Genomic DNA, 26,156 nt, shown 5'->3' with positions numbered 1-26,156 from the left:
GCCCCCTCGGCCCCGCAGGATTGGCTCTTCCCCCACTTCCGGCCTGGTGCCCCGGGCGCTCGGGGCTTCCGGTGTCATGGCGGCCTGAGGTCCCGGCAGTCGGAGAGGCGGCTGCAGGCCCCTCCCTGCGGAGCCGCTGGTCCGGCGGGCGGGGATGTGACCGCGGGCCCTGCCGGCCTGCCCCGGGCGTCGCCTCCGCTCCCGTGCCAGTGCCCTCCGTCCACGGCGATGGCGGGATCCGGCTGCGCGTGGGGCGCCGAGCCGCCGCGGTTCCTGGAAGCCTTCGGGCGGCTGTGGCAGGTCCAGAGCCGCCTGGGGAGCGGCTCCTCGGCCTCGGTGTACCGGGTGCGCTGCTGCGGCACTCCCGGCTCGCCGCCCGGCGCCCTCAAGCAGTTCTTGCCGCCGGGGACCACCGGCGCCGCCGCCTCGGCCGCCGAGTACGGGTTCCGCAAAGAGAGGGCGGCGCTGGAGCAGTTGCAGGGTCACCGGAACATCGGTAATTGCGGCCGCCTCGCTGCCCTGTTTTGCCCGTCCCGGCGCAGCCTCGCCCCCCCGCCCCCCCCTCCCCTGCTCCCCCTGCCCCCCCTTCCCTGCCCCCCCTGCCCCGGCCTGGCCTGGCCTTCCCGCGGCAGACGTGGTCGGGCCCCTCTCCCATCCCATCCCATCCCCCCCCCCCCCCCCCTCGTCTGCAGTGGGGCCGGGGTGCTGGTCCGCTCCGCCCCGTGTCACGTAATAGATGCTCACTTAGGTTCTGGTTTTTTTTTTTTTGCTTCTGGTCTCCTCGGGTAGTGCCGCAACTTACTAGCCCAGTTAACCTTTTCTAGGGAAAGGAGGCCTATCTCTGCCACCACCCGTGTCAAGCCTCGGATGGAAATTGTGAATCTTTTGCGATCCAGTGGGAAGTGAGGACTCCCCACACCCCTCCCCCTGCCCCCTGCCCCCTGCCCCCTGCCCCAGGGCTTGTGATCACGCTAGTAACTCAGTACAGACTGTTGCCTGGTACCCAGTTAGAGTGGATTTGGGGGGGATGACTCAGTATTCACATAGGAGTCCCTCTAAAAGCGTGGAAGTGAGCAACACTTTATACTTTCACCCTGGTAAGACCATGTTACGAATTTCAGATATCCACAATATGTGATAAAAATGATCAATTACTCGTGATAGATCTTTGCAGTCTTCACTCATTACACTGAGTTTATACTTAGTTATAGCTTTGGCTAATAAGGAAATGTCTTGCTTCCTGACCAGCATAATCCATGTGTAATTTGAAGAGTGGCTTTTTTTTTTTTTTTTAATTACCACTTTGGAGAAGAATTTCTTAACCACTGGTGTTATCTTTTTTTTTTTTTAAAGGTTGCTGAATGATGTATGTAATCCTGGTATTTAAGAGCAAGATATATATATATATATATATATATATATATATATATATATATAAATTTTTTTTTTTTTCTTTTTTTTTTGCAGTCTTGCAAGCTTGAGGACTTGTTGAATTTCTGCAAGATTGGGTTAAGTTGTCATCTCAAAAGTCTGAATCTTGTACTATTTATTTATCCCCCCCCCCCCCCCGCTTTTAATATTTAGGTAATAGAATGCTATTTTGGATCAAGAACCAATTTTTAGGCACCCCAGGTGGCTCCACGGTTTAGCGCCGCCTTTGGCCCAGGGCGTGATCCTCGAGACCCGGGATTGAGTCCCACGTCAGGCTCCCTGCATGGAGCCTGCTTCTCCCTCTGCCTGTGTCTCTGCCTCTCTCTCTCTTTGTCTCTCATGAATAAATAAATAAAATCTTTAAAAAAAAACAACAAAAAAGAACCAATTTTCAATTTTGTTTTTGCATGTTATGACATCCATCACAATAGTCCATAATATCTAGATTTTATTTTTAATAATTTTTTTCTTCAAGGGAAAAAAAATATGCACCCTGAGTGTGTATATTCACCCACCACTGAATGCTTAGTGAAGTACAATTTGAATTATTGTGCCATATTTAATATCTTTGGTAATAAGCTGTGGAAGGTTTTCTCATCTTGTTTCATTAAAATAATCCAGTTGCCAAAAAAATCTTACTTTTGGGAAAAATAAATTACAGTGGAAGTGTAATTGCTCATCCTTGTTATCCTTGTCTAGAGTATCCCAAATTTGCACTACAGAGTTATCAGTTGTAACTTATTCTGATTTTTAAAGCATTATAACTTGTTTCTTTTTCTAGTGACTTTGTATGGAGTCTTTACAATCCACTTCTCTCCAAATGTGCCATCACGCTGTCTGTTGCTTGAACTCCTGGATGTCAGTGTTTCGGAATTGCTTTTATATTCCAGTCATCAGGGTTGTTCTATGTGGATGATACAGCATTGCGCCAGGGATGTTCTGGAGGCCCTTGCTTTTCTTCATCATGAGGGTTATGTCCATGCAGACCTCAAACCACGTAACATATTGTGGAGTGCAGAGAACGAATGTTTTAAACTCATTGACTTTGGACTGAGCTTCAAAGAAGGCAATCAGGTAAGAAATGCTTTAATAAAAAGGGGGGTGGGTGCTGGGTGGCTCAGTCAGTTAAGCGTCTGCCTTCTGCTGTGTCAGATCCCCAGATCTGTGTCACGATCCCCGTTTTCTCAAATTGAGCCCTTGAGTCCCAAGTCAGGATCCCTGCTCAGCAGGGAATCTCCTTCTCTCTCTCTGCTCCCCCTGCTTAGCTCTCTCTTCTCAAATAAATAAATAAAAATCTTAAATAAATAAATAAGTAACAGGAACGCTTTGGTAGGCATTTAGAGATATTTCTATTTAAAATACTGAAATATGGGGCACCTGGGTGGCTCAGTGGTTGAGCGTCTGCCTTCAGCTCAGGACGTGATCCAGGAGTCCTGGGATCGAGTCCCATGTCAGGCTCCCTGCAGGGAGCCTGCTTCTCCCTCTGCCTGTGTCTCTGCCTCTCTCTCATGAATAAATAAAATCTTAAAAAAAACAAAACAAAATACTGAAATACTCAAGGATGAAGCAAGTAAAAATTTCATTGCCACCATGTATAAAAAGATACACGTTTGGGTTTGGTAGGGTAATCTAGTTGGCAGATAATTACTATTACTGGTGCCCTCTGTAGTAGTAATAGTTGGTGCACTATCTCGTGGTAAAACACATGTAACGGTCCTGATAAATCCTCCAGTCCCCATGGTTTGTCGGCTCTTTGCCGAGTGTCCTTATTTATTTATCAGCAGTGCCTAACAGGCGAGAGACAATCTCAAGAAATGAGGCAGCTGTATGGAAAGTATATAGCTTGCCTGTGAGAACTGCCCAGTTAATGAACCGAATAATTAGGATAGCCAAGGACTAAGAATTCTTTGGCATTCGGGTTGGCAGTGGTTTATTACACGTGAAGAGAAGTAAATACACTGTGGAGGTGGAAGGAAAGTGAACGGTGCTTTCTTGGTTGTAATATTTACTCGTCTTCTTTAGGACGTGAAGTATATTCAGACAGACGGGTATCGGGCTCCAGAAGCAGAACTGCAAAATTGCTTGGCCCAGGCTGGCCTGCAGAGTGATACAGAATGTACCTCAGCTGTTGATCTTTGGAGCCTAGGAATCATTTTACTGGAAATGTTCTCAGGAATGAAACTGAAACATACAGTCAGATCTCAGGAATGGAAGGTAAACTGTACCAGTGCTTTTGTTTGCAGTTCTTAATTCTGATTTAAGAATATTCCATTTATAGTGATTCTCCCTGGGGACGCCGTTAACTTCCATCTCTAATACTCTTCCTCCTTGCATCTTTGGTACCTTAAATGCTGCTATTAATGTTCATAGCTAGAGTGCTAGTGAGTATTGCATACTTACTGATCTTAGCCTAGGGCCTGGTGTGTAGTAAGTGGTTGATAAAATGAATAAATGCATTTTTCTGAAACAGAAGTGATTTAGTTATACTACATTCTAAAATATTACCAGTACAACAATATAAGTTTAATAATAATCTTTACATAAGGCTCTGCAGTTAACACTTTATAGTTAAAGTATTTCAATGTACAGTCTCCAGGAATTTCCTAACAATTCTATGAGGATCATTAGAGCGTGTATTGGTTATTCTTTTACAAATGAAAAACTGAAGGCACAGATATTCAAGCCACTTGCTCTGGATCATACCACTGGATGTACCAGACATGGGCCCCATATTCCGTTCTTCCTATTCGGAGTTTAGTGTTCTGTCCAAGTTCCGCAGTGCTTTATATTAATTTATATTCCATATTTGAATCTTCTTGGTAAAGTGAGTGCTGATTATGACACTATTTCTGTGGGAACATGAGGTCTAAATTCCAAATCTCTGATGGGGAACAATGAACTTTTGTATGTTTGTAATTTAGGAATTAACTATATTATGTTTCCAAGCATATTATGGGGCCTAAATGTTGTGATGGTATCAGTATCCTTTAGGCTAGAGGTTTGAGAAATAATACAGTGTTTAGGGTTGTTTGGTTTTGATATTAAGCAACACGTATTTTTTGAGCATCTAGTAACATACAGTTTGTGTATGGCTGTTGTACCATGTAGAGTTTTATTTCTTTTCGGCCCTTAGTCCTCTGTTTCTGGAAGTATTCCTGGAAGGAATGCTTTAATAGTCTTGTGGGTGTACCTACTGCTTGCTTTTGGCAAAAAATGCTGCCATGCAAGCAAAACCAGTGTCATTATTCCGCATTGGTACTTTCACACAATGAAGCGGCTAAGTATTCTTTTTTCAGTGCTAATCCAAATACAGATCAATTAGTTGCATTTACTTTGCCTGTCTTTGAGACCTTTGGACTGTATCTGCTTGGCCCTGAGCTGATCAGAACTAGGTCACATTCAGGCGTTTTGTCTGTAATTTGGAGGTATGATGTGTATTAAATCCCCGGTATTCACTCCTCTAAATAAAAACAGTATTTTATATTTTAATCACCTTTGTGGAGGCAAAATTGCCAAGTGAGTATGAGTATAGGTTCTGAAGTCAAACCGCTTGAGGGTTCATATCTTGGTTTCACCTCTTACTAAGTTATTTAGGGTCACTGAACCATGGTTTACTTTCTCTAAAATGAGGATAATAGCATTTTCCTCACAGAAGTATTGAGGTTAAAAAAATAAATGAGAGCATCTGGGTGGCATCTGCCTTCAGCTCAGGGCGTGATCCCAGAGTCCCACATCGGGCTCCCCGCAGGGAGCCTGCTTCTCCCTCTGCCTGTGTCTCTGCCTCTCTCTCTTGTCTCTCATGAATAAATAAATAAAATCTAACTGACCAACCAACGTAGTTCTTAGCATAGCATGTGGCCTGTAGTAAGTATTCAGAAAATTTTAGTGATAAGGATGGTGTCCGGTCTTTTTACTCATGGACATTCTTCCACATTCTGAGAAAGCACAGTACTCAGGGAGAAAGCGTTATGTTCCATAGGATTTAGAGCATGAATAATATGACGGATGCTTTCTCTGTAATAGTTTATTCCTATCTGAAAACCAGTTGAAGACTCCTTACCAAGACTCAGACTTCATTGCCACACATTCCTTTTCTCACTTTGTATTGTATTAAACTACATTTTTATGGGCTTGCTCTGGTATTCTTATTCATTCATCTAGTAGATATTCATATAAAGTGCCAGGTACTGTGCTAGGTGCTGAGGACAGAGAAAAAAAAGTTTCTCCTCTAGAAGCTTAGTGTTAGGCACATAATCTCCTCTGGTAAGATTGTAAACTCTCAAAAGAGAGGGTTTACTGTTGCATTTTACCTACCAAACTACAGTGCTATGTGCCTAGTACTCATTAATACAGAATGAATTGAATAACCAAAGGAAGACTTTTCTCCCTTTTTTTAGGCAAACAGTTCTGCTATTATTGATCACATATTTGCCAGTAAAGCAGTGGTGAATGCCGCAATTCCAGCCTATCACCTAAGAGACCTTATCAAAAGGTAACACCATGTGTACTTTAAAGTTTCTATGTGTACATTTATTACGTAACGGTTATTTTTGTTTTGATTTGGGTTTTGGTGTTTACCGAATGGATTTATGTTATTTCTGGTGATCATGTAGAGGTTCCTCCTGGCAGCTGTACCTTTGGCCTCTTACAGCTCTGGCAGTCCTATATACTTGATGGAAATGAGGTTTTTTTGTTTGTTTCTTTTAGGGTTTTTTTGAAGACACATTTTTAAAGAGGGTATTTATTGGGACGCTTGGGTGGCTCAGTGGTTGAGCGTCTGCCTTTGGCTCGGGGCATGATCCCAGGTTCTCGGGATCGAGTCCCACATCAGGTTTCCTGCATGGAGCCTGCTTCTCCCTCTGCCTGTGTCTCTACTTCTCTCTGTGTGTCTCTCATAAATAAATAAATAGTATCTTTTAAAAAAATAAAGAGGGTATTTATTAACTAAAGTCTGAGTTTGCTTTGGACTACCAAAAAAAATTTTTAATAAGGTAGATATATCTATATATATATATAAATAATTATTTTAAATAATTACTGCTGGAAACTCTGGGGACAGATATAATGTTTCTGACTTCTGAGTGGGTCCAAACGCATTAGATATTTTAAAATAAGACATAATGTACATTATTAAATAGTTGGGTTTTCACATTTCTAGCATTATGGGCCAGAAATGAGTAAAATAATTACTATGTTGCAGGAGGGTAGATCTCTCCATTAAGTCAGAATATTATTCTTTCTTTGGAATATTGACCCTATAAACCTTTAACTAAGTTTTGGGTTTTTTTTAAAGAAATTTTTATTTTTGAAATAATTACAGATTCACAGAAAGTTGCAAAAATGTTACAAAGAAGTCTATGTACCCTTCACTCAGTTTCCCCCAGTGGTTATATCTTACGTAACTAAAGCACAATGTCAAAAATGGGCATTACAAGTGGCATTTTACATGGAAAAGATGGCATTGTGAAATTATGTAATGGGTTCTAATTTGGAAGTCAAATCATGGAAGTTCTGTATTGACTTTGTTATTTTGGACTTTTTCCCCTTTGTGCAACTAATTAATACTAAATTTGGAAGCTACAGAGAATTATGATCAGCAAAATAAAAGTTATAAACCTACTCTTTAGTGTTAGCACTTTGGTGAATTTCTTTTCAGTATTTTGCCATGTATGTATGCAAATTATTTGAACTTTTTTAATTGTCGAATAAAACAGATACTGAAAACAAATGTGTAATTTAGTGAATCCTTAGGAATATTCTCGTATTTACCATTCAGGTGAAGAAATAAAACTTTGCCAGCTACCCTAGAAATCCTCTGTGTCCCCATCTTAATTTTCAGCCCTTCTTCCTCCTGAAAGTAGCCAGTGCCCTGATTTTTAGGGTAATTACTTCCTTGTTTTTTTTTATTTTATTTTTATTTTTGTTTTTTTAAAGATTTTTATTTATTTATTCATGAGAACATAAGAGATATAGGCAGAGACTCAGGCAGAGGGAGAAGCAGGCTCCATGCAGGGAGCCCGATGCGGAACTCGATCCCGAGTCTCCAGGATCCCGCCCTGGGCCGAAGGCAGCGCTAAACCGCTGAGCCACTGGGGCTGCCCCCTTGTTTTCATTTTAGCGTGCATCCTTAAACACTATGGTTTAATGTTGCTCTTGTAAACAAAAATCCTTTTAAATTTTAATCTGAAAGGTCCTTTTCCATTTCCTACCCTGCTTTTCCCTTGTTTACTTGTTGAAAAACCTGGGTGGTTCGCTATACGTAGCTGTTTGCAGTCTGAATTTTGCTGATGGTGTTAATCCTGGTGTAGCTTAACCTATTTCTGTGTTTTCTTTATACAGTGGTAGTTGTATCTAGAGGGTTGATTTTTTTTTTTTTTTGGCAAGATTATAGATAGTATTGTGTTCTTTTATAAGGAGGCACATAATGTAGCCATCTCTGTTTTATGTGTTAGTAACTGTTAACATTCAGTGCCTAGATTCATTACTTAGTCAGGGGCTGCAGAAGGGGGATGTTCTCATCCTCTCTTTCAGCTTCATTTGGTTAACCAAAGACAAAGTAAATGCTTAATTTTCTCTCTCTCTCATAATGAGTTGATTCCCTGTCATACCAATCCGTTTTGAAAGTTCATTGTGCTTTAATTTGGTAACTGCAACCCATTGCAGTTCTTATCCTAATTGAAGCTAAAATTGCTCCATCTTTGATGAATGTGACCTTGTGTAAGTTGGTTTTGGACGATCTTTTATCATTTACAGCTTCTTTGCTATCTGGTGTGACAGGATGTTCCCAGTTCATTTTACACATTTCCTGCCCCAGACCTGGATGTAGCCATTTCTCCAAGAAGCCTGATTTCTTTTAGTAGGAAATAGTATTTTTAAAACACAGTCTGGGTTTTAGGAATACTCGTTATTGGGACATTGTTTTTAGGCCTTATTTTAAGTGAACAGAGTTTCTTTTTTTTTTTTTTTAATTTTTTTAAATTTTTATTTATTTATGATAGTCACAGAGAGAGAGAGAGAGAGAGAGAGAGGCGCAGAGACACAGGCAGAGGGAGAAGCAGGCTCCATGCACCGGGAGCCTGACGTGGGATTCGATCCCGGGTCTCCAGGATCGCGCCCTGGGCCAAAGGCAGGCGCCAAACCTCTGCGCCACCCAGGGATCCCGTGAACAGAGTTTCATACTGATATTTCCAATTCAAATTCAAAACCACAAAGTTTTTATTTAACTTCTGTTTCACATCTCTTTCTCCAATGCCAAGAATTCTGATTCTTAAGGACAAGGGGAATGCTAGAATTAGAATATTTTATAATTACTCATTTGCTTTATTCCACCCTACATTAAGACAAGTCTCAGAATAATAATACTCTAGGAAGATTACTGAAAATGATTATTTTTGCATGTGCTTTTCCCATTCTTCCTCTATTTGAAAAATAGTTGTATTTGCATAATCAGATTGTATAACCATCACATGCTATACATTCTGTTTTAACACTCGCATTTATTCGTAGATCTGCATGTAAGTTGTATGTTACTGTTCACCACTGGTCCTTGTGGGGCTGTCCCTCTCATCATTTTAGTTTCTGGAGCTTGATCTCTAGAGGCCAAAGGATTAATATTCTCTGAGCTCTTACACTGCCAGTAATAAATTGTGCTTATTACATTTAAAAGTCGGTTCATCTGTATATAAAAATCCTTGGCATACTTTTTTTTTCTTGAGTGTCTTAAACATGTTACTCCATTTTATTCTGGCATGTAGTGTTGCTGTTGAAAAGTCTAAAGACACTCCTAATTGTCTTTGTATTAAAAATGCATTTGTCTTTTTTATCTAGGTGGCCAGACGATTTCATCTTTTTAAAAGTCTATTGATTTTACCAGAATATATCTTGATTTTGATTGTTCTGGGTTGAAATTCTCAGGAGAATAAGTAGCTTCAGATCTTTTTGCTTGCTTGTTTTAGGAAAGTGTTCTTAAAGTCCTGTTTTTAGTATTCATTCTCTTGCTTTGGCTTTCTCCTTCAGGCACTCCTATTCTATATATATTGGATTTTCTTTGACAGTATTCATTATTATGACTTTCTCTTGGATCTTTTCTTTTATTCTTTTCTATTTTAAAAAATGTTCTTTTCTGTGTTTATCTTTTTAAGATAACTATCTCTTTTGTTTGTTCATCGTCTAGCTTTATTTTATGAAATGATTTTTTATTTTATTTTGAATTCTTTCTTGAGTTCTATTAATTATTGAGATTTTCTAATTTTGATTTATGTTTCTCTTTCATATCTTTTATCATTTAAAAAATGCCTTTTTCTCCTTTTACAATGGTAGGTTATAGTGTCCTATGTTCTGATCATGTCTTTCTGGGAAGCATTCATGGTCTCAAGACTGTCATTTTGTAGTTCTCCTTTCTTTGTGTAATAATTTTGTTAATAGGGATGCCTGAGTGGCTCACTGGTTGGGCGCCTGCCTTCTGTTCAGGGAGTGATCTCGGAAACCTGGGATTGAGTCCCACATCAGCTCCCTGCATGGAGCCTGCTTCTCCCTCTGCCTGTGTCTCTGCCTCTCTCTCTCTCTCTCTCTCTCTCTCTCTGTCTCTCATGAATAAGTAAATAAAATCTTTAAAAATAATAATAATAATTTTGTTAATAATGCTTTTATGTGGTTTGTTTTTATATGAAATTCATTTCCTAAACTTTCAGGAGAAGGTGTTGGGATGGCTTTTCTAATTGCATAGGGCTCCTGTTCAATTTTTGTATAATGTTAAAAAGTGGCGGGGAGTGATTTTTTTCTGAAATCTCCTGCCTCTACCCCTCTACTACTTTTTTTCCTGGTGTGTCCCGCCTCCTGCCACCACCCCCCCAACCCCAGCCTACTTGATTTGGATTACATTTTCAAGATTTCTGTTCTCTGTAGGACTTTGCCCTGGGTGGGAGCTTCAGCTAGTTAGTTTTGAGAAGTCGTAATGTGTAGGTTATTTCAACCCCTTCAGATTTCCCAGAGGACTCCCTTGCATTCAGCTGGAATTAGAATGTATAACCCCTTCTAGTGCCGGTCAGCTTTCTGCAGTTGACTTAGTATGCTTTCTAATGAGTACCTTTTGGCAGTTTTGGGTTATTTTCTCTGGTTCATCAGATCATCTGGTTGCTTGTCTCTGCTTCTTTCCACACAGAAGTTGATATGGTACAAGGTTTACTACTATTGATGGTTTGTCCCTAGCCGCTTGGATTTTGGCATTTATTGGGGTTACTTAGTTTTGTTGTACATGTCATCCATAGGTTTTTTATTTTGTTATCAAGTTATGCTGTTATTGGGGAGATTTGACAGAAATCAGAAATAATCTCACCACTATCCTCTTCTTCCTTTTTTTTTTTTTTTAATTTGGATTACCGTAAATTTATGTCTAGTTGTTTTTCTACTTAATGTTATGTTAGTATGGATCACTTTCCCATGTTGCATTTATTAATCAAAAATATTGTCTTTAATTAAAATGTAATATTGTGCCATAGGTATGTATCATGAGTTAACTAAACCATTTACTCAGAAATAGCATTTATATTTTTTTGTGGATGAGTGGCCCAGTAAGCCATGCTAATATAATTAATGCTGCGCTGGACATTTCAACATTTAAATTTTAATGGTTTCATTTTCAAAAGATTTGACAATAACTATAAAGATACCTGTTTTTGTGTTTTAGCATGCTTCATGATGATCCAAGCAGAAGAATTCCTGCCGAAATGGCATTATGCAGCCCGTTCTTTAGCATTCCTTTTGGTAAGTTGTATATATCTTTTTTTTTTTCTTGGTTGTTTAACAATCAAATAAGACATCAGAGGTCACTTATATTCCCATGCTCCTGTGCCTAGTGTTCATCCATTTATTTTGGTGAGTTTACATTTAACCATGTTATAATGAACCTTAACAGCCCCTCATATTGAAGATCTGGTGATGCTTCCTACTCCAGTGCTAAGACTACTGAATGTGCTGGATGACGATTATCTTGAGAATGAAGAGGAATATGAAGGTAACTGCTTCCTAAATTGTATTTTAATGTCTTTCGTAGCTAATTCTAAAGTAGACATATCAATTCATAAGATGTCTATTCTCCTCATTTCTATATTGAGGATATTGAGCTACATGATTTCTAAAATACCACTTTTTGATTCCTGTTGTAGATTGAATGTGTCTCCCCAAAATTCAGTGGCAAAGCCCCTATCCCAAGTGTGATAATATTTTGAGTTGGAGCCTTTAGGATTTAATGGAGTTAGGTTACGTCATAAGGGGGGGGGTGCCCTCGTGTCGGAATTAATGCTCTTAAAAAAAGAGGAAGAGACAGGAGAGCTCTCTCCACCATGTGAGAATATGGCAAGGAGGCAGCCATGGACACCGGACATGCATCTGCCTGCACCTTGGTGTGGGAATTCCAGCCTTCAGAACTGGGGAAATAAATGTCTGTTGTTGAATCCACTCAGTGCATGCAGGCTAAGGCACTTCCTCAGGCCCTTTGGACTCCTCTTCATGTCATATGCCTTTCCTGAATTAATAAAGATTAGTTTTCCTGGCATGTTCTTTCCATCTGTTCTTTCTAGTCTTGCCCTGTGCTTCCATTTCTCCTTCTTAGCTCTTGTTTTTGCTTTTAATAAATTCATTTCCTTGAGACGTGTTTACTGAAAACTGGCTTTGTACTTGGCACTGTGGGATTATTCCCCGTCTTTAGTGTAGGAGAGACTGTTTTATCAACAAGCAGGTAGAGTTCTGGTAAATCCGAAAGTAGATAATACTCAGAGGCAGAGAAGAGAGAGACTCCTGCTAAGTGACCCATGAGGGTGGCTCTGTGGCAATGCTGTTTGAACTCTGTTCGTAATGAGTTGCTTGGCTAAAAGCTGACGGCTGGGTGAGGAAATGTCAAAGACACCAAGATGAGAGAAAGTGTAGCATGTTCTGAGAATAGTGAACTGTTTGGTGTGGCTGTATCTTAGGATATTTATTGGGCAGCAATCAGTTAAAGCTAAAGAAATAGCCAGGAATATGGATATGTAGCAGATTCATTTGTTATGTTAAAGAATTTTATTTTATCCCGGAGATAGTAACACTGCAATATGACACAAAAGCACTTTATATCAGGGATAGTCCTGGCTTCTGATCTAAGTATTCAATAAATATTTGTTCTTTGTTGAATGCAATAAAGAACCATGAAAAAAAGTAGGAGAGTGATATAGTCAAACTTAGGTTTTAATAAGAGCATCCTGAAAGAGTGGTGAATGGACGGAAGAGAACCAAATTTAAAAATATCAGTTGCAAAAAAAAAAAATCAGTTGCTTAGTATTAAACATTTCGTAGTGAAAAATTAAACCATTTCCTATAAACCTAACTTGACCCCACTATCTTTTATTCATTTATTTTTTTAAAGATTTTATTATTCATGAGAGACACAGAGAGAGAGAGAGAGAGAGAGAGAGAGAGAGGCAGAGATACAGGCAGAGGGAGAAGAAGGCCCCGTGCAGGGAGCCCGATGTGGGACTTGATCCCGGGACTCCAGGATCACACCCTGGGCTAAAGGTGGCACTAAACCTCTGAGCCACCAGGGCTGCCCCCCACTATCTTTTGTAAGGGTAAATTATTTTATGTCCCTGAGCTTTGTATAGTTATCTGACAAATAAAACAAACATAATTTCTTTGAATCTGTAATAGTTGGAACAGTCTGCAACCTCAACTTTTCAGCATGCCTGTTTATCTGAAAGAGTAGTCTTGCCCTCAGCATTGTTTTTTAATCAGGCCCTCAGCATTGTTTTAATCAGGTCATTATGGGCTCAGAGGTCCTAAATAATCTCTTGGCAGTACTACTTATGTCCTTGAAATCCATCTATGTACTGTCTTCATCACCTAATTCTGTTAATAGTTTTTATCTCTATAAAATTCAAGGTTGGGCTTTCTTGAATAAACCTTGGGCATACTATGCCTACTCTTTTTTTTGTATCTTGTTTTTTTTTTTTTTTTTTTGGCTTGTAAATACATTGAGTATTTAATGTTGCTATTAATCTAAGTGTTTAAGAATCTTACATGGGAGTGCTTTTGTGGCTCATTCAGTTAAATGTTTGCTTTTGGCTCAGGTCATGATCCCAGGGTCCTGTGATCAAGCCCCACATCAGGCTCCCCGCTCCTTTGCATGTGCTCTCTCTCATCCTCTCTCAAATAAATAAAATCTTAAAAAAAAAAAAAAAAAAAAGAATCTTAAATGAACTGGAGCACCTGGGTGGCTCAGTCGGTTAGCATTAGACTCTTGGTTTCGCCTCAGTTCATGATCTCTTGTTTGTGGGATCAAGCCAGCCTCGCCACCCCGACTCCACCCTCCAGCAAGGAGTCTGCTTTTTTCCTCCCTCTCCCTTTGCCCCCTCCTCCTCACATGAGTGTGTGCTCTCCAAATAAATAAATAAATAAATACATACATACATACATACATACATACATACATCTTTATAATAGAGAATCTTACATGAAGTAAAGTGCAACAGACGATATAGTAGCATTCAGCACCTTTGTTAGTTCTGATTATTAGCAAGGTTGTCATCAGATAATGCTTACTAGTGTTAGGTGAACTTGCTTACCTAGAAATCATACGTGTTGGGATGGCTGTCTTGTCATCTTGGTGGGGATTCAGACCTTCCATTTCAGACCAAAATAGATTGTAAATCAAGATTAAGATCAAGATTCCAAATCAAGAGAATAAAAGGGAAAATTATTCAACTTTATAGCTCTTAACTTAGAGCCCTTACAAATCAACTCAGTAAATATTGGGTAAAGGATATAAATAGACAATTTAGAGAAGAGGATGCACAACTCTGTCTCATAGACTTCATTCTCATTTATCAGAATGCTCACTAAAACTGTATGGTGAGATCTTTGTCCCCTAACATTTTTTTAAAAATTTGTGTATTCATGAGAGACAGAGGGAGAGAGTCAGGCTCCCTGTGGACTCTGCCGATGCAGGACTCGATCCCAGGACCCCGGGATCACCACCCGAGTTGAAGGCAGATGCTCAACCACTGAGCCACTCATCACCCAACATTGACAGTGAAAATATTTTATAACTTTATGGGTAGAGTATAGAAAAATACTTTTTATACATCATTGGAGAGAGTTTAAATTGTTAAACTTTATGAAAGGCAGATTGGTAATTTTTTTTTTTTTTAAGATTTTTTATTTCTTTATTCATAGAGACAGAGAGAGAGAGAGAGAGAGAGAGGCAGAGACACAGGCAGAGGGAGAAGCAGGCACCATGCAGAGAGCCTGATGTGGGATCCAGGGTCTCCAGGATCACACCCTATGCTGCAGGTGGCGCTAAACCGCTGTGCCACAGGGGCTGCCCCAGATTGGTAATTCTAACAAAATTACAAATTCGTATTCATTTTGTCCCAGCATTTCCACTTCTAGAGTCAACTTGGAAATGGATAAGTGAAATGAGATATATACAGGTTTATCTATTACAGTATTATTTATAAGGACAAAACATTTGGAAATAGTTTAGTTAGTAGTGGGGGACACCATGGAGAATTTATTGACCACTCATTGGGTGAAATACTACCCAGCCCTAAAAACAGATAAGAAAATTTCATGGAGTGGGCAGCCCCAGTGGCGCAGCGGTTTAGCGCCGCCTGTGGCCCAGGGTGTGATCCTGGAGACCTGGGATCGAGTCCCACGTCAGGCTCTGTGCATGGTGCCTGCTTCTCCCTCTGCCTGTGTGTGTGTCTGCCTCTCTCTCTCTCTCTCTCTCTGTGTCTCTATGAATAAATAAATAAAAATCTTTAAAAAAAAATTTCATGGAGTGATGTTGAAGGATCTTAAAGTTGCAGTGTGTTTTTATGTGTTTGTTTATTCATGAGAGACACATAGAGAGAGGCAGAGGGAGAAGCAGGCTCCCTGTGGGGAGCTCGATGCAGGACTCGATCCCAGGAGCCAGATGTTCAACCACTAAGCCACCCAGGCATCCCAAAGATGTACTGTGTTAATAAAGAGAAAGCAAGCTAGGAATTTTTTACTTAAAAAAAAAGCATTTTTTTAAAAAAATTTTTTTAAAATTTATTTATGATAGTCACAGAGAGAGAGGAGAGAGGCAGAGACATAGGCAGAGGGAGAAGCAGGCTCCATGCACCAGGACCCGGATGTGGGATTCGATCCCGGGTCTCCAGGATCGCACCCTGGGCCAAAGGCAGGCGCCAAACCGCTGAGCCACCCAGGGATCCCTAAAGAAAAGCATTTATGAATTTTTTTGTAAGCTTATATTTATGGAAGAATACAAAAGAAACTATTAATATTTGTTGCCTTCAGGGAGAGAAAGAGAGGCAGTTGGAAAAGTGAGAAGAAAACTTTTTTAAAAATTTTGATCATTTGAGGGGATCCCTGGGTGGCTCAGCGGTTTGGCGCCTGCCTTCGGCCCAGGGTGTGACCCGAGAGTCCCGGGAACGTGTCCCACATTGGGCTTCCTTCATGGAGCCTGCTTCTTCCTCTGCCTGTGTCTCTGCCTCTCTCTGTGTCTCTCATGAATGAATAAATAAAACCTTTAAAAAAAAAAAAAACAAGCATGACATAGAAGTTGATAATTAAGTTTGTCAATTTGTTGAACTGAATTGGATTCATCCTTTAAAAAATTTTTTTTGATCATTTGAATTTTTATTATTCATGTTAAATTTAACATATAAAAGTGTTTAAATGCATTGAATTTATATTATTCTTAAGCTTAATTTTAGAAGATGTAGAAAATGAAAATATGGATTCCTGCATTCTTTGATGCTTTAAAATTTTAAAATAATGAATGCTTGGTAATTACAGCAAAGTGGTTACTATTCTGTTTTTGTAATCAGATGTTGTAGAAGATGTAAAAGAGGAGTGTCAAAAATATGGACCAGTGGTATCTCTCCTTGTGCCAAAGGAAAATCCTGGCAGAGGACAAGTAAGTGAATGTTTCTATAATTTTAGAATTACCCAGAGGTTACTGAAATTCTAAGTAAATGTTTTAGTTCTACAGAAAGATGTACATACACAGAAATGTTGGTAGAAATGATAAATTTTGTATTGTGGATATTTTTATTTTCTTGTACTTTCCACTTTTTTAAAAAAATTCTAGAATATATATGCATGCATTTTTTTTTATGGGTTAAGATTTTTTTCTTAAAAGGTGTTCTCTACATTGTGAACAGTGACACTAACAGTATCATATGCTAATTTAGGTCATGGTCAGCTGCAGAAATATTATGGCCTAGTTTTGTTCTAATTAAGTATAGTTAGAAAACCATTTAGGTTAGATTGTCACTGTAATGGAATAATCAGTACTAATTTAAAGAAGGAAAGTGTGCTAAGAATCCTGAAATTCGAGTTCCAGTCTCAGTGTGACTGGCTTTGTGGTGATGACCCTTAGTTTTTTACCTATATAATATACAACCTCTAAAACTATTATTCTAAATTTCAGGGCAAAGAGTATTAGAGAAATCTTTTGAAAGTTCATTTAAAAATCTTTTATCTGTATTATTTGGATTTTTCTGGGAACAATATTATTCAGGATTTCTCAGCCTTCACACTAATGACATTTGAGCTGACTCATTCTTTGTTGTGGTAGCGGTCACATGCATTTGTAGGTATTGAACAGCCCTCACACTAGATTTTATTTATTTATTTATTTTAAGATTTTATTTACTTATTCATGAGAGACACAGAAGCAGAGACCCAGGCAGAAGGAGAAGCAGGCTCCTTGCAAGGAGCCCGATGTGGGACTCGATCCCAGGACCCCAGGATCACACCTTGAGCCGAGGGCAGATGTTCAATCACTGAACCACCAGGCACCCCTCATGCATCATCCTTAATGGAAATATTCGCTAAGATGAGGAGTGAGCAGTCAGTTAGAGGCAGGGCACGGTACTTTGTTTACCAATTAAGATTCATTTAAAAAGTAGTTTATTTGGAATTATCTCTTCTTTTCATATCCCGGAAGTTTTTGATTCCCTTTGGAAATGACTTAGGTGGGAGAAGGGCCTCTATGAAAGGGGAAGTGAAAAAGGAGAGTCTGCCTCAGAATTCTAGGTAGAACTGATTTTAGGGGAAGGTACAGCTTGTAAGCTGAGATTCTGGAAATTGATTTCCTTCAAACGATCTATTTTTGTTTCCCGTTGAAAGTCACAGTGTCTAGGGTGCTTGTACCCCAGTTTGAAGACTGCTGACGTCAAAAAAGAGCATGTAGCTGAGAAGGCTGAGGCCGTTCTTTTTCTGGTTCACAAGTTTATGGGTAACTGAGGACAAGTCATTTGAAATTATTTCCTCTCCCAGTAACTTTTGCTTTATTTTTTATTTTTTTATTTTTTAAAGATTTTATTATTTATGTATTTATTCATGAGAGATACAGAGAGAGTGAGAGAGAGGCAGAGACACAGGCAGAGGGAGAAGCAGGCTCCATGCAGGGAGCCTGACTTGGCACTCGATCCCGGGTCTCCAGGATCAGGCTCGGGCTGAAGGCGGCGCTAAACCACTGAGCCACCCGGGCTGCCCTAACTTTTGCTTTAGATCAACAAAAGAGCATAAATTATGCTGAATCCTCTGTCTCAGGAATTCAGATACTCTGGAAAAGGAAATTAGCTAGTTTTAAACTTGTTCCCCGCTGTAGTTATGGCTTCTACAAATCTTTTAATGGTATAAAACCCAGGGACCTTGACCAGTTTTTCCTCCTTCCACTTCTAAAAGCCTGGGTCATCGTTGAGGTGTTGTTGAAGCGCTCCTGCTCTCCAGGCTCTTTGGCCCTGTCTCTGGCAAGTGTCTAGAGCTGTCCACCACTCCTGTATGAACATGGCCAGCAGATGTACATTTTTCATCCAACTTGTCTGGATTTTTCAGAGTTCAGCTGAGTTCAGGAGGTATTATTCTAAACCTTGCTGCTCAAAAATGTGGTCCATGGATGAGCAGCATTGGTATCACCTGGAAGTTTTTTTTTTTTTTTTTTTTTTTTTAGAAATGCAGAAACTCAGGCCCACCTTACACCTCCTGAAACCAAGTCTGTGTTGTAACGAAGGATAACATACGTATGTGTCCGCTAAAGTTGGAGAAACCTACTCTAAAACAGTCTTGATGGAAATGAAGTGACTTTGTTTTCTCTGTCCTCTTCCAGGTCTTTGTTGAGTATGCAAATGCTGGTGATTCCAAAGCTGCTCAGAAATTACTGACTGGAAGGATGTTTGATGGGAAGTTTGTTGTGGCTACATTCTACCCGCTGAGTGCCTACAAGAGGGGGTATCTGTATCAAACTTTGCTTTAATCAGTAACCTAAGGACTCTTTCCTGTTTCTCCTCCATTTCCTGGGTTATTGTATTCTATATCTGAATGCAGAAGTACCCCCTTACCATTTTAAGGGAATACTTTGTACATTTATTTAATCCTACTAATGTGCAATCATTGCTCAAGCAGTGGCTGCACTGCAAACGTTTGGCACTGAGTAGGACAAGACCTCTCAGCTATACATTGAGGGGTTTTAGAGCATCCATATGGGCAACCTTTTTTTGTGCAGTAGGGCAAGTGCTGCTCTTCAGTATGTATCCTAAAAAGATATTAATTATTTCATGTGATCATGAAGCAAGGATGAATAATATCATGTCATAGTGAATATTAACAGATTTGTTAAGAGTTGGTGACATCCCTTAAGATTGCTCCTTTATGTTGTCAGGTGGTTCTTCTTTACCACTGATATTCATAGCTGGCACTGGATGCTCCCAGTCATTGTTAAGTAACCGTCAAGCAGCAATTACCTACTGTGTTCTTAACACTGAGTTATGAATTTTTTTTAAAGGAGTACTGTAGTACTGAATATTCCTTTAAAGAAACTGCAGTGAGCCTATCTACTTTTTTTTTTTTTTTTAATTAAGGCTTTTAAAATAGAAAGCTGATGCTTGATCTTGCACAATTTTTATGTCTAGTGTGTATGCTTGAGTGAGTGTGCAGGTATGAAAGGTTAGAGAAGATTTGAGTCAGCGTACTTTATAGTGTGAGTCTTGTGAGCTAATACAGTCTATACCTATCTCTTCCCTAGCTGTTTCACATCTGTCAGATTTAGGGTGTATGTTTTTTGAGAGTTGGTCTTTCTGAAAGAATGTAAATGAGAAAATAGTTCATTCCTAAGAGGCTCAGAACAAATGAGTCTAGGCTGGGTTACACTGAAACTCTCTTAAAGCGATTGGAACAAAGCAAAAGTTTGCTACACATAAATTGCCCTGTCCTCCGATCTGTAGACCCTGTATTAACTCATCTTTTTGTGCTGAATCTCCTGTGGTCATGGTAAGATTTCTCAAGATAGGGTTCTACCTACAGTGATGGAAATTGAAGTAGGTCAAAAAGAAAGATGTTCAACGAAGGGAAAAGAAAAAAATAGGCAAAGAGAAAGTGAATAATCCAGGATTCTTTTCTTTCTTCTTTTCCTCTATCTCTGTCACCCCCTTCCCTCCACTACTCTTCACCCGTTCTCTGCCTGTCTCTAGCTGAAGAGAATCTAGAGGAACAGCATCCCAGATGGTCTGGCGTGTTTGACTGCAGGGAAGCTAAGAAAGATGTAGCTGTAATAAGATGGAAGTAGCAAGGAAGAGAAGCTCCTAAGAATTCTTAGAAGGATTCCCAGCAATCTAATGTGTCCCTGAGCACAGGATGCTGGGATGCCTGAGTTCGTGGACATGGTTGATCACATGATGTTAGTTAGGAATTGTAATCATGGATTCCTCCCATTTTATGGTAGATTGACTTCAAAGGTTTAAAATAAACCTTTATAAAGCACTGATTATACAAAAAAAAAAAAAAAAAAAAGAAAAGTTGTATACAGATTACAAATCTTTTTCTCGTTTACTTATCCAAATGAAATTAAAAAATTTTTTTTCCTAAGGGAAAAGCCTTTTATATCTTTACCTGCTGGAAGCCTCCTCATATAGTCTTTCTTTATGTGTGCCATGCAGGTTACTGAGAGCTTCGCTGAGAATTTACATTTTAAAGGATGAATTATTTTACCCTATTCAAGCAATTACTATTTAACATTTGAATTATTTACAGTTACATTATTCAGGACTCTTTCGTAATATTTATTATGAAGCCAAATTCAGTGTAAGGAGGCTGATTTATGAATTGCCAAAAGGCCTTGTGGCGTGGTCCTCAAGGGGAAATTTTAGGTGTCTAGAATGTGGCCTTAGAAGGAAGAAGTGTTACTTTTCATTTGGGCCCTCTCAGAAATTGATTAGCTGGTTTGTTTCCAAATAAAAGTTCAAGAGAGTATAACCAGTACTGAAGCTTTCCTAGAACATAAATGTTAGTAGGGGTAGCAGCTTCCATGGTGATTAGAAACACCAGGTTCTTCCGTATATATTGATGAACACAGAATACATGAATTCTTTTAAAGGGAGGTATTCTAGGTTAGCACGTGTACCTTTTCTCATTTCCCCTCCCACCCCCACGAAGAAGAAACCCTTACAAATAAACTGCAGGTAGGCTTTCGAGCTTAGTGATGCAGTATGCTGCTAGCATCTTGATGCTGAATTTCACAGCTTTCTTTGATTGTCTTCTTTTTGCTGTTGTATTCATACCTATATGTAGTGTTTAACACTGTAGAATTTTATTATAGAAGATGCTAACTAGATTTTGAGGGAGCTAAGGGACTAATTGATGAGCCTAAGTAACCATGCATTGAATTAAATATTTTATATTAAAGCCACAGAATTGAAAAAAATGATGCCTCCTGTGATTTAAATGGTGACTTTATAGCTTTCAGCCCATTACTACCAAAGATGACATTTGCAGATTCTCTTTCCCTCCTCTGATATTATAAGAAGTTTAGTCTTACTGTCTTTCTCAAACCTGAACCAAATATTATCAAAAGATGCAATTTTTATGATTCTTAGAGGGTGAAATATATATACAGAAATTTTGATTCCTTGAAGTTACTAAAAACCTAAGAACTTTCTTTTTGAGAGGCAGGGTAAAAATAAAGAGGCAAGGGGTTTTTTCACTTAAACCTTACTCTTTTGGATAAATTTTATCTCAGGTAGTTTTTTTTCCCCCCTAAGTTAACATCCATGCTTCCTTCCCTCTTGCCTTTCCAGTTTCCTATTATCCCATGGTATTGTCATGGTACATTTTTGGCCCAGAAAAAACATATAAATGGATTATTCTATAGGAAATTTTTGATTCTTTGGAAACATTGGAGGAGGTGGCTAGCTGGCCACTTTCAAAACTCAAATGCCCCATTTTGAGAACAGGTGGAGTTGGACTTCTCAGTAAAATGTAGCACTAACTCAGAGTAAAACTATTGGCTGCATTTTAAAGGACTAATAAAACAATTATCCTCTTGCAATAAGAGATTGCACTCACTGCCACTGGATGTCTTCCTTTAGTTTGTGGCCATCAGTATAGCAATTCTTTGGGGGGAAATTCCCTCTCTGCTAATGCCTTGAGCCAAAACTGGCTGCTTTTAGAACAAAACCATAGAGTTTTACTTGTCCTTTCCTTTGTTTTCATTGAGGCAAGTATTGCCTTCTTTTTGGTATTCCAGCTGCTAAAGCATGCTGAGATATGTTAACCTTTAAAAAAAAAAAAATCCTGAATTCTTATTTAACTTGCCTTCTAGAGTCATGTTACTTCTACTTCTATTTTAATCTCCAAGCACATTTGTAATAAGGAATGCTGCCAGAAACAGTGCTGCCATGTAGACGAAGTTGAAGAGAAACTGGGCATAAGGCATGTTTCTATTCTATTTTGCTGGGCTTTCACCCTGCCGAGGGCATCAGTTATCCTTTGGGATAAACGCAAGTCCAGTTTGAGCGCTCACATGCTGTTTCCCGGCTCCTTTGCACTTATTCATTAGATACAGGTAACATTTTGTCTTCATTTTCTTCTTAGGTCTTGCATTCTGACTTGATAATTTCTGCCATTAGTTTTACTCAGCACATGACATTTTAGTTTTTGTAATTTAATGAAAATAAGCACCATCTAACTGATGGTGATTACAATAACATAGTTACTGGGCGAGGCTGTGGGCGAGACACTCAGTAACTGTGTTTTACCTAGAATTTTATGCAAGGGTACATGCTAGGTGGCGTTATTCAGATTAGGGTACAGATGGAATCTCATCATGACTAAATTTTAGTCTGGGGGATGTGGAGACAGTCAAAGATTTAAGCAAGTGCCTTGTGTTTCCTGGAAAATACTAAAACTCATTTGGGTGAAAGCTCCCAGATGATGATAATTTATTGCACCTCTGCCTTTTTCCTTGGAATAACTTTTGGATTGAGTCACATGTATAAAAGTCCAAATTTTCCTTCATTTATCTTTATTTTGTATATGTAAAACTCTTCATATTTGATTCCCCACCCCCCCCCCCCCAGTACTACATATGATGGAAAGCCAGACTTATCTGGCGGAATCAATTCTTCCTGGAATCTAGTTCCATTTTTAATACTAGATTCCTTCTTCAAATTTTACTACTCTGGCTCTCTGCTACAATTTATTTTTATTTATTTCCTGGCAAATATGGTCATATACAAACCAGCTTTTGGTCGTCATTAGCTCAAGAGAATTTTCCATTTCTTCTTAAGGTGCTCAATAAATCACCTTTACTTGAGATGGTGTGGTCTTTCCAAGTTAGTATTACTAGTAAGCTTTTTCAGTGAATATAAAGATGTTGAATCTCTATCATGTGGAACTCCTCTGAACCTCTTGTGGGATATTTGGATAAGTTACATTTTCTTTGTTACAGAGGGATGTGCATATTTCAGTTTTTAAAGTCCCTAGAAATTTAAAGAATTTGTTTTGTTTTGTTTTGTTTTGTTTTGTTTTGTTTTGTTTTGTTTAAGGGTAACTGCTTCTCTGCCTGATGTCATAGGATTTTGTGCTTTGTTATCCTAGTTACCTCTCCCACCTCAGTGTTTGTCAGTTTTTTAAATTGTATGATGACCAGTAGGTAGACACAGTGGCATGTAATCCACAAGGCTGTGAATATTTAAGAAGGAGGTAAACAATTTTAACTATTTTTGCTGCAATTTTATAGAAATGGGCTATAAATGAAATATCTATAAACCAGAGAGCATTTAGGAAATTGTATATTTTATAGGTGGTAATTAAGGTGATGTTCAGAATATAAGATATAAAGTTTATACAACCTTTGTTTTCCTGATAAAAAGTTTTTATTCATCTTCCTACAGCTCAGCACTTTTGTTGTTCCTTATATTGTTTATGAGGATTGATGTTTTAAATTTGCTCTATTTGCTTTTCAGAGGGCGGTCATAATCATGCGGTTATGTTTATATCACAATAAATGCTGGAATTCATGGGAAATTTATCAGATGATTGCCTGAGTGTTATTTCCCATTAAAGAGAGTAGCTTCCACAGTATCCTAAAGGAAACTCATCTATGTTTTATGACCTAAGTTCATAGTATTTTAATTTAGAGGCAAAGAGAAGTATTCTATCTTTCTTGCCTTAACCAACCATTAATCCTTGTTGTACAGAAAAGAGTTTATTTTGTTAGACTCTTGATTGTCAGCAAGAGAATTACATGTAGTTACACCCGCCCCCTGGTCCCCGTACCGGTTGCAATTGCCCTCCCCTTCTAGGCTACCTTCTTACTGGTATTCACCATGTCAGGAGTACATGGAAAGCAGACAAGGTGAGGTGTTCTAAATCATGCATACAATTTGGTTATCGGAATTATGGATGGCTGTATTATTTTGTTAGCATGGGTTGTCAGATATCTGCCAAACTTAATAGTAAAGAAGAGAAAGAAAAGTGATAAAATAGAGAGGTGAGGGGAGGAAAATAGCTTTCTTACTGGCATTAGTGACTTTCCATCTGGTTTATGATCAAAAAGTGGTAGTTTATTTGTAAAAATCCTGATGTGGTACTTGTAGCATAGAACATTGCCTTTCCTACACATTCCTCATCATTGTCTCCCCAGAAAATTATTTTACAAGTTTATGAAACCAGATTAAATATCCATATTCAGTTTGACCTAATTTTTAAAAATAAATATTTAAACTCCAGTTTTTGTGCATTTGGTGTGCATCAACACACGCAAATCAAGGATCAGAAAGAAACTGGAAATTTGCCATTCCCGGGTTTCCCTTTGCACATCGAGTACAGTGGGTATTAGTGTGCACTAGCTGCAGAGTTATAGCACCTTATGGAAGTAAGTAGTGTTTATTTATTATAGTTTAAAAAGTTAAGCTGCATCTCTGTGGAATATATCCTTTGCAGAGTGTAAAACTGTCATGTCTTTTCCAGCAGGATTTACTCCTTCATTTTTAATTTTTTGTTGAGAAAATCTTAAATGATTTAACATTCCTTTATATCCTCTTAACAGTGTCAAATCTGGGGTAGAAGGGATATTTTTTCCCAAAAGGGCTCCATCTTTGTTACCTTTTTGATCATTCTTAGAAATCCAATTATGATCAATAGATTTTAACAGGTCATGGCTTCCTATATTAGCACTGGAGAGGTTGGTTGTGAAGATTAAAATCTATTCTTTTCCCTCAGTAACATGTAATTGCTATGTTTTTGATAAGAAGGTATGGTTAGAAAAAATGTGAAATATCCCTCAAACCAAAGCCAGTTATAAGGAGTAATTCTCTCCTGTTGGTTTACCTTCACCTCAGAACTACAAGAATATTACAGTACACAGTGAATAGTCTGTGACATTTCTACCAGTTGTTTCAATAGCCTATTGGTCTTGGCATTTCTTGGCACTATGGTTCTCTGTTCTTGGTGATGTCTTATTGTTCGTGAGTTTTTGTTGTTTTTTTAAAGTAACTCAATGGGACTATAAATGTAGATGTGTATCAATACCAAGAAGTTCTTTTCTGAATCCCTAAATTCCTGATTCCTATTCAAGTCTTTGAAACTTGTTTTCTCTTGCTAAGTAGCAAAGAACTTTTATTTTTCACTTTCCTATATACCTAAAAAGTATGGACACTGCGTTTCAATGGACTGTATTGCGTGTAGTTTTTTGCTGAAAACTTTTTCTGTAAACACAATTGCCTTGTTCAGTTTTGTTGTAAACTGACTTAAACCATAAGATGCACTGTTGATATGCTTTCTGATGTGTGTTTCTTAAGGGTGAAAAAATAAAGCTTAAAAATAAAGGAGCTGTTTTTTCATTTCAGCTATTCTTGCATTTAGTATAAATATTCAAGTTTAGATAACAGGTGCGTATACTTTTCTTTATGATTTGATTTTTACCAAAAGCTACCACTGAAAAAGGTCCATGTGGCCTCAACCATCCACTTCTAAAGAATACAGTCTTCCGTTGATGGAGGTAGTGCATCACACTGGCAGTACTGAAATGTAACTTTTTATTTTGGAATGAATGTTCTTGATAATATAGAAACAGACTTATCTAATGAAAAGAACTGGAATTCATAGTTGGGAGATTTATGTTCTAATCTTGGTTCTTTTCTCAAGTTAGATGGCTTTCATTAAGTGACAGGTGACTTAATTTCTGACAGTAGTAGTATTTCTATACTACTATTTTTACACTAGAACCAAATGAGGTAGTAGGTTCAGTCGTGACCATGAGCAGTCCTTAAACACGGAGCATCACTGATGGTACTGTTTTAGGTAGTTTATAGGTGGAGCCTCAGGCCCAAGTCGGGAACAGAAACTTGCCCAGTTTCTCCTACGACTCAGAAGTGGTAGTCAGTCATACACTGGTATGTCTGGGGGCAATGTGTTTTCAGGAA

The 26,156-nt window shown here is 38.7% G+C and overlaps 1 protein-coding gene across 1 annotated transcript; it reads left to right on the top strand.

The window, feature by feature from the left end:
• UHMK1 (U2AF homology motif kinase 1) lies at nt 1-25,559 on the top strand. The gene is made up of 8 exons (XM_025991252.2): nt 1-496; nt 2,213-2,505; nt 3,454-3,645; nt 5,829-5,923; nt 11,117-11,193; nt 11,345-11,443; nt 16,278-16,366; nt 18,566-25,559. Exons 1-8 carry the CDS (start codon nt 229-231, stop codon nt 18,710-18,712), a joined length of 1,260 nt encoding a protein of 419 aa, XP_025847037.1. The 5' UTR covers nt 1-228; the 3' UTR covers nt 18,713-25,559.
• The last annotated feature ends 597 nt before the right edge of the window (nt 25,560-26,156 follow it).

The sequence above is a fragment of the Vulpes vulpes genome, chromosome 5, assembly GCF_048418805.1.
Source record: "Vulpes vulpes isolate BD-2025 chromosome 5, VulVul3, whole genome shotgun sequence".
Lineage (NCBI taxonomy): Eukaryota > Metazoa > Chordata > Mammalia > Carnivora > Canidae > Vulpes > Vulpes vulpes.
Note: the sequence above shows the minus strand (reverse complement) of the source record. Positions and strands in the feature narration are given on the sequence as shown.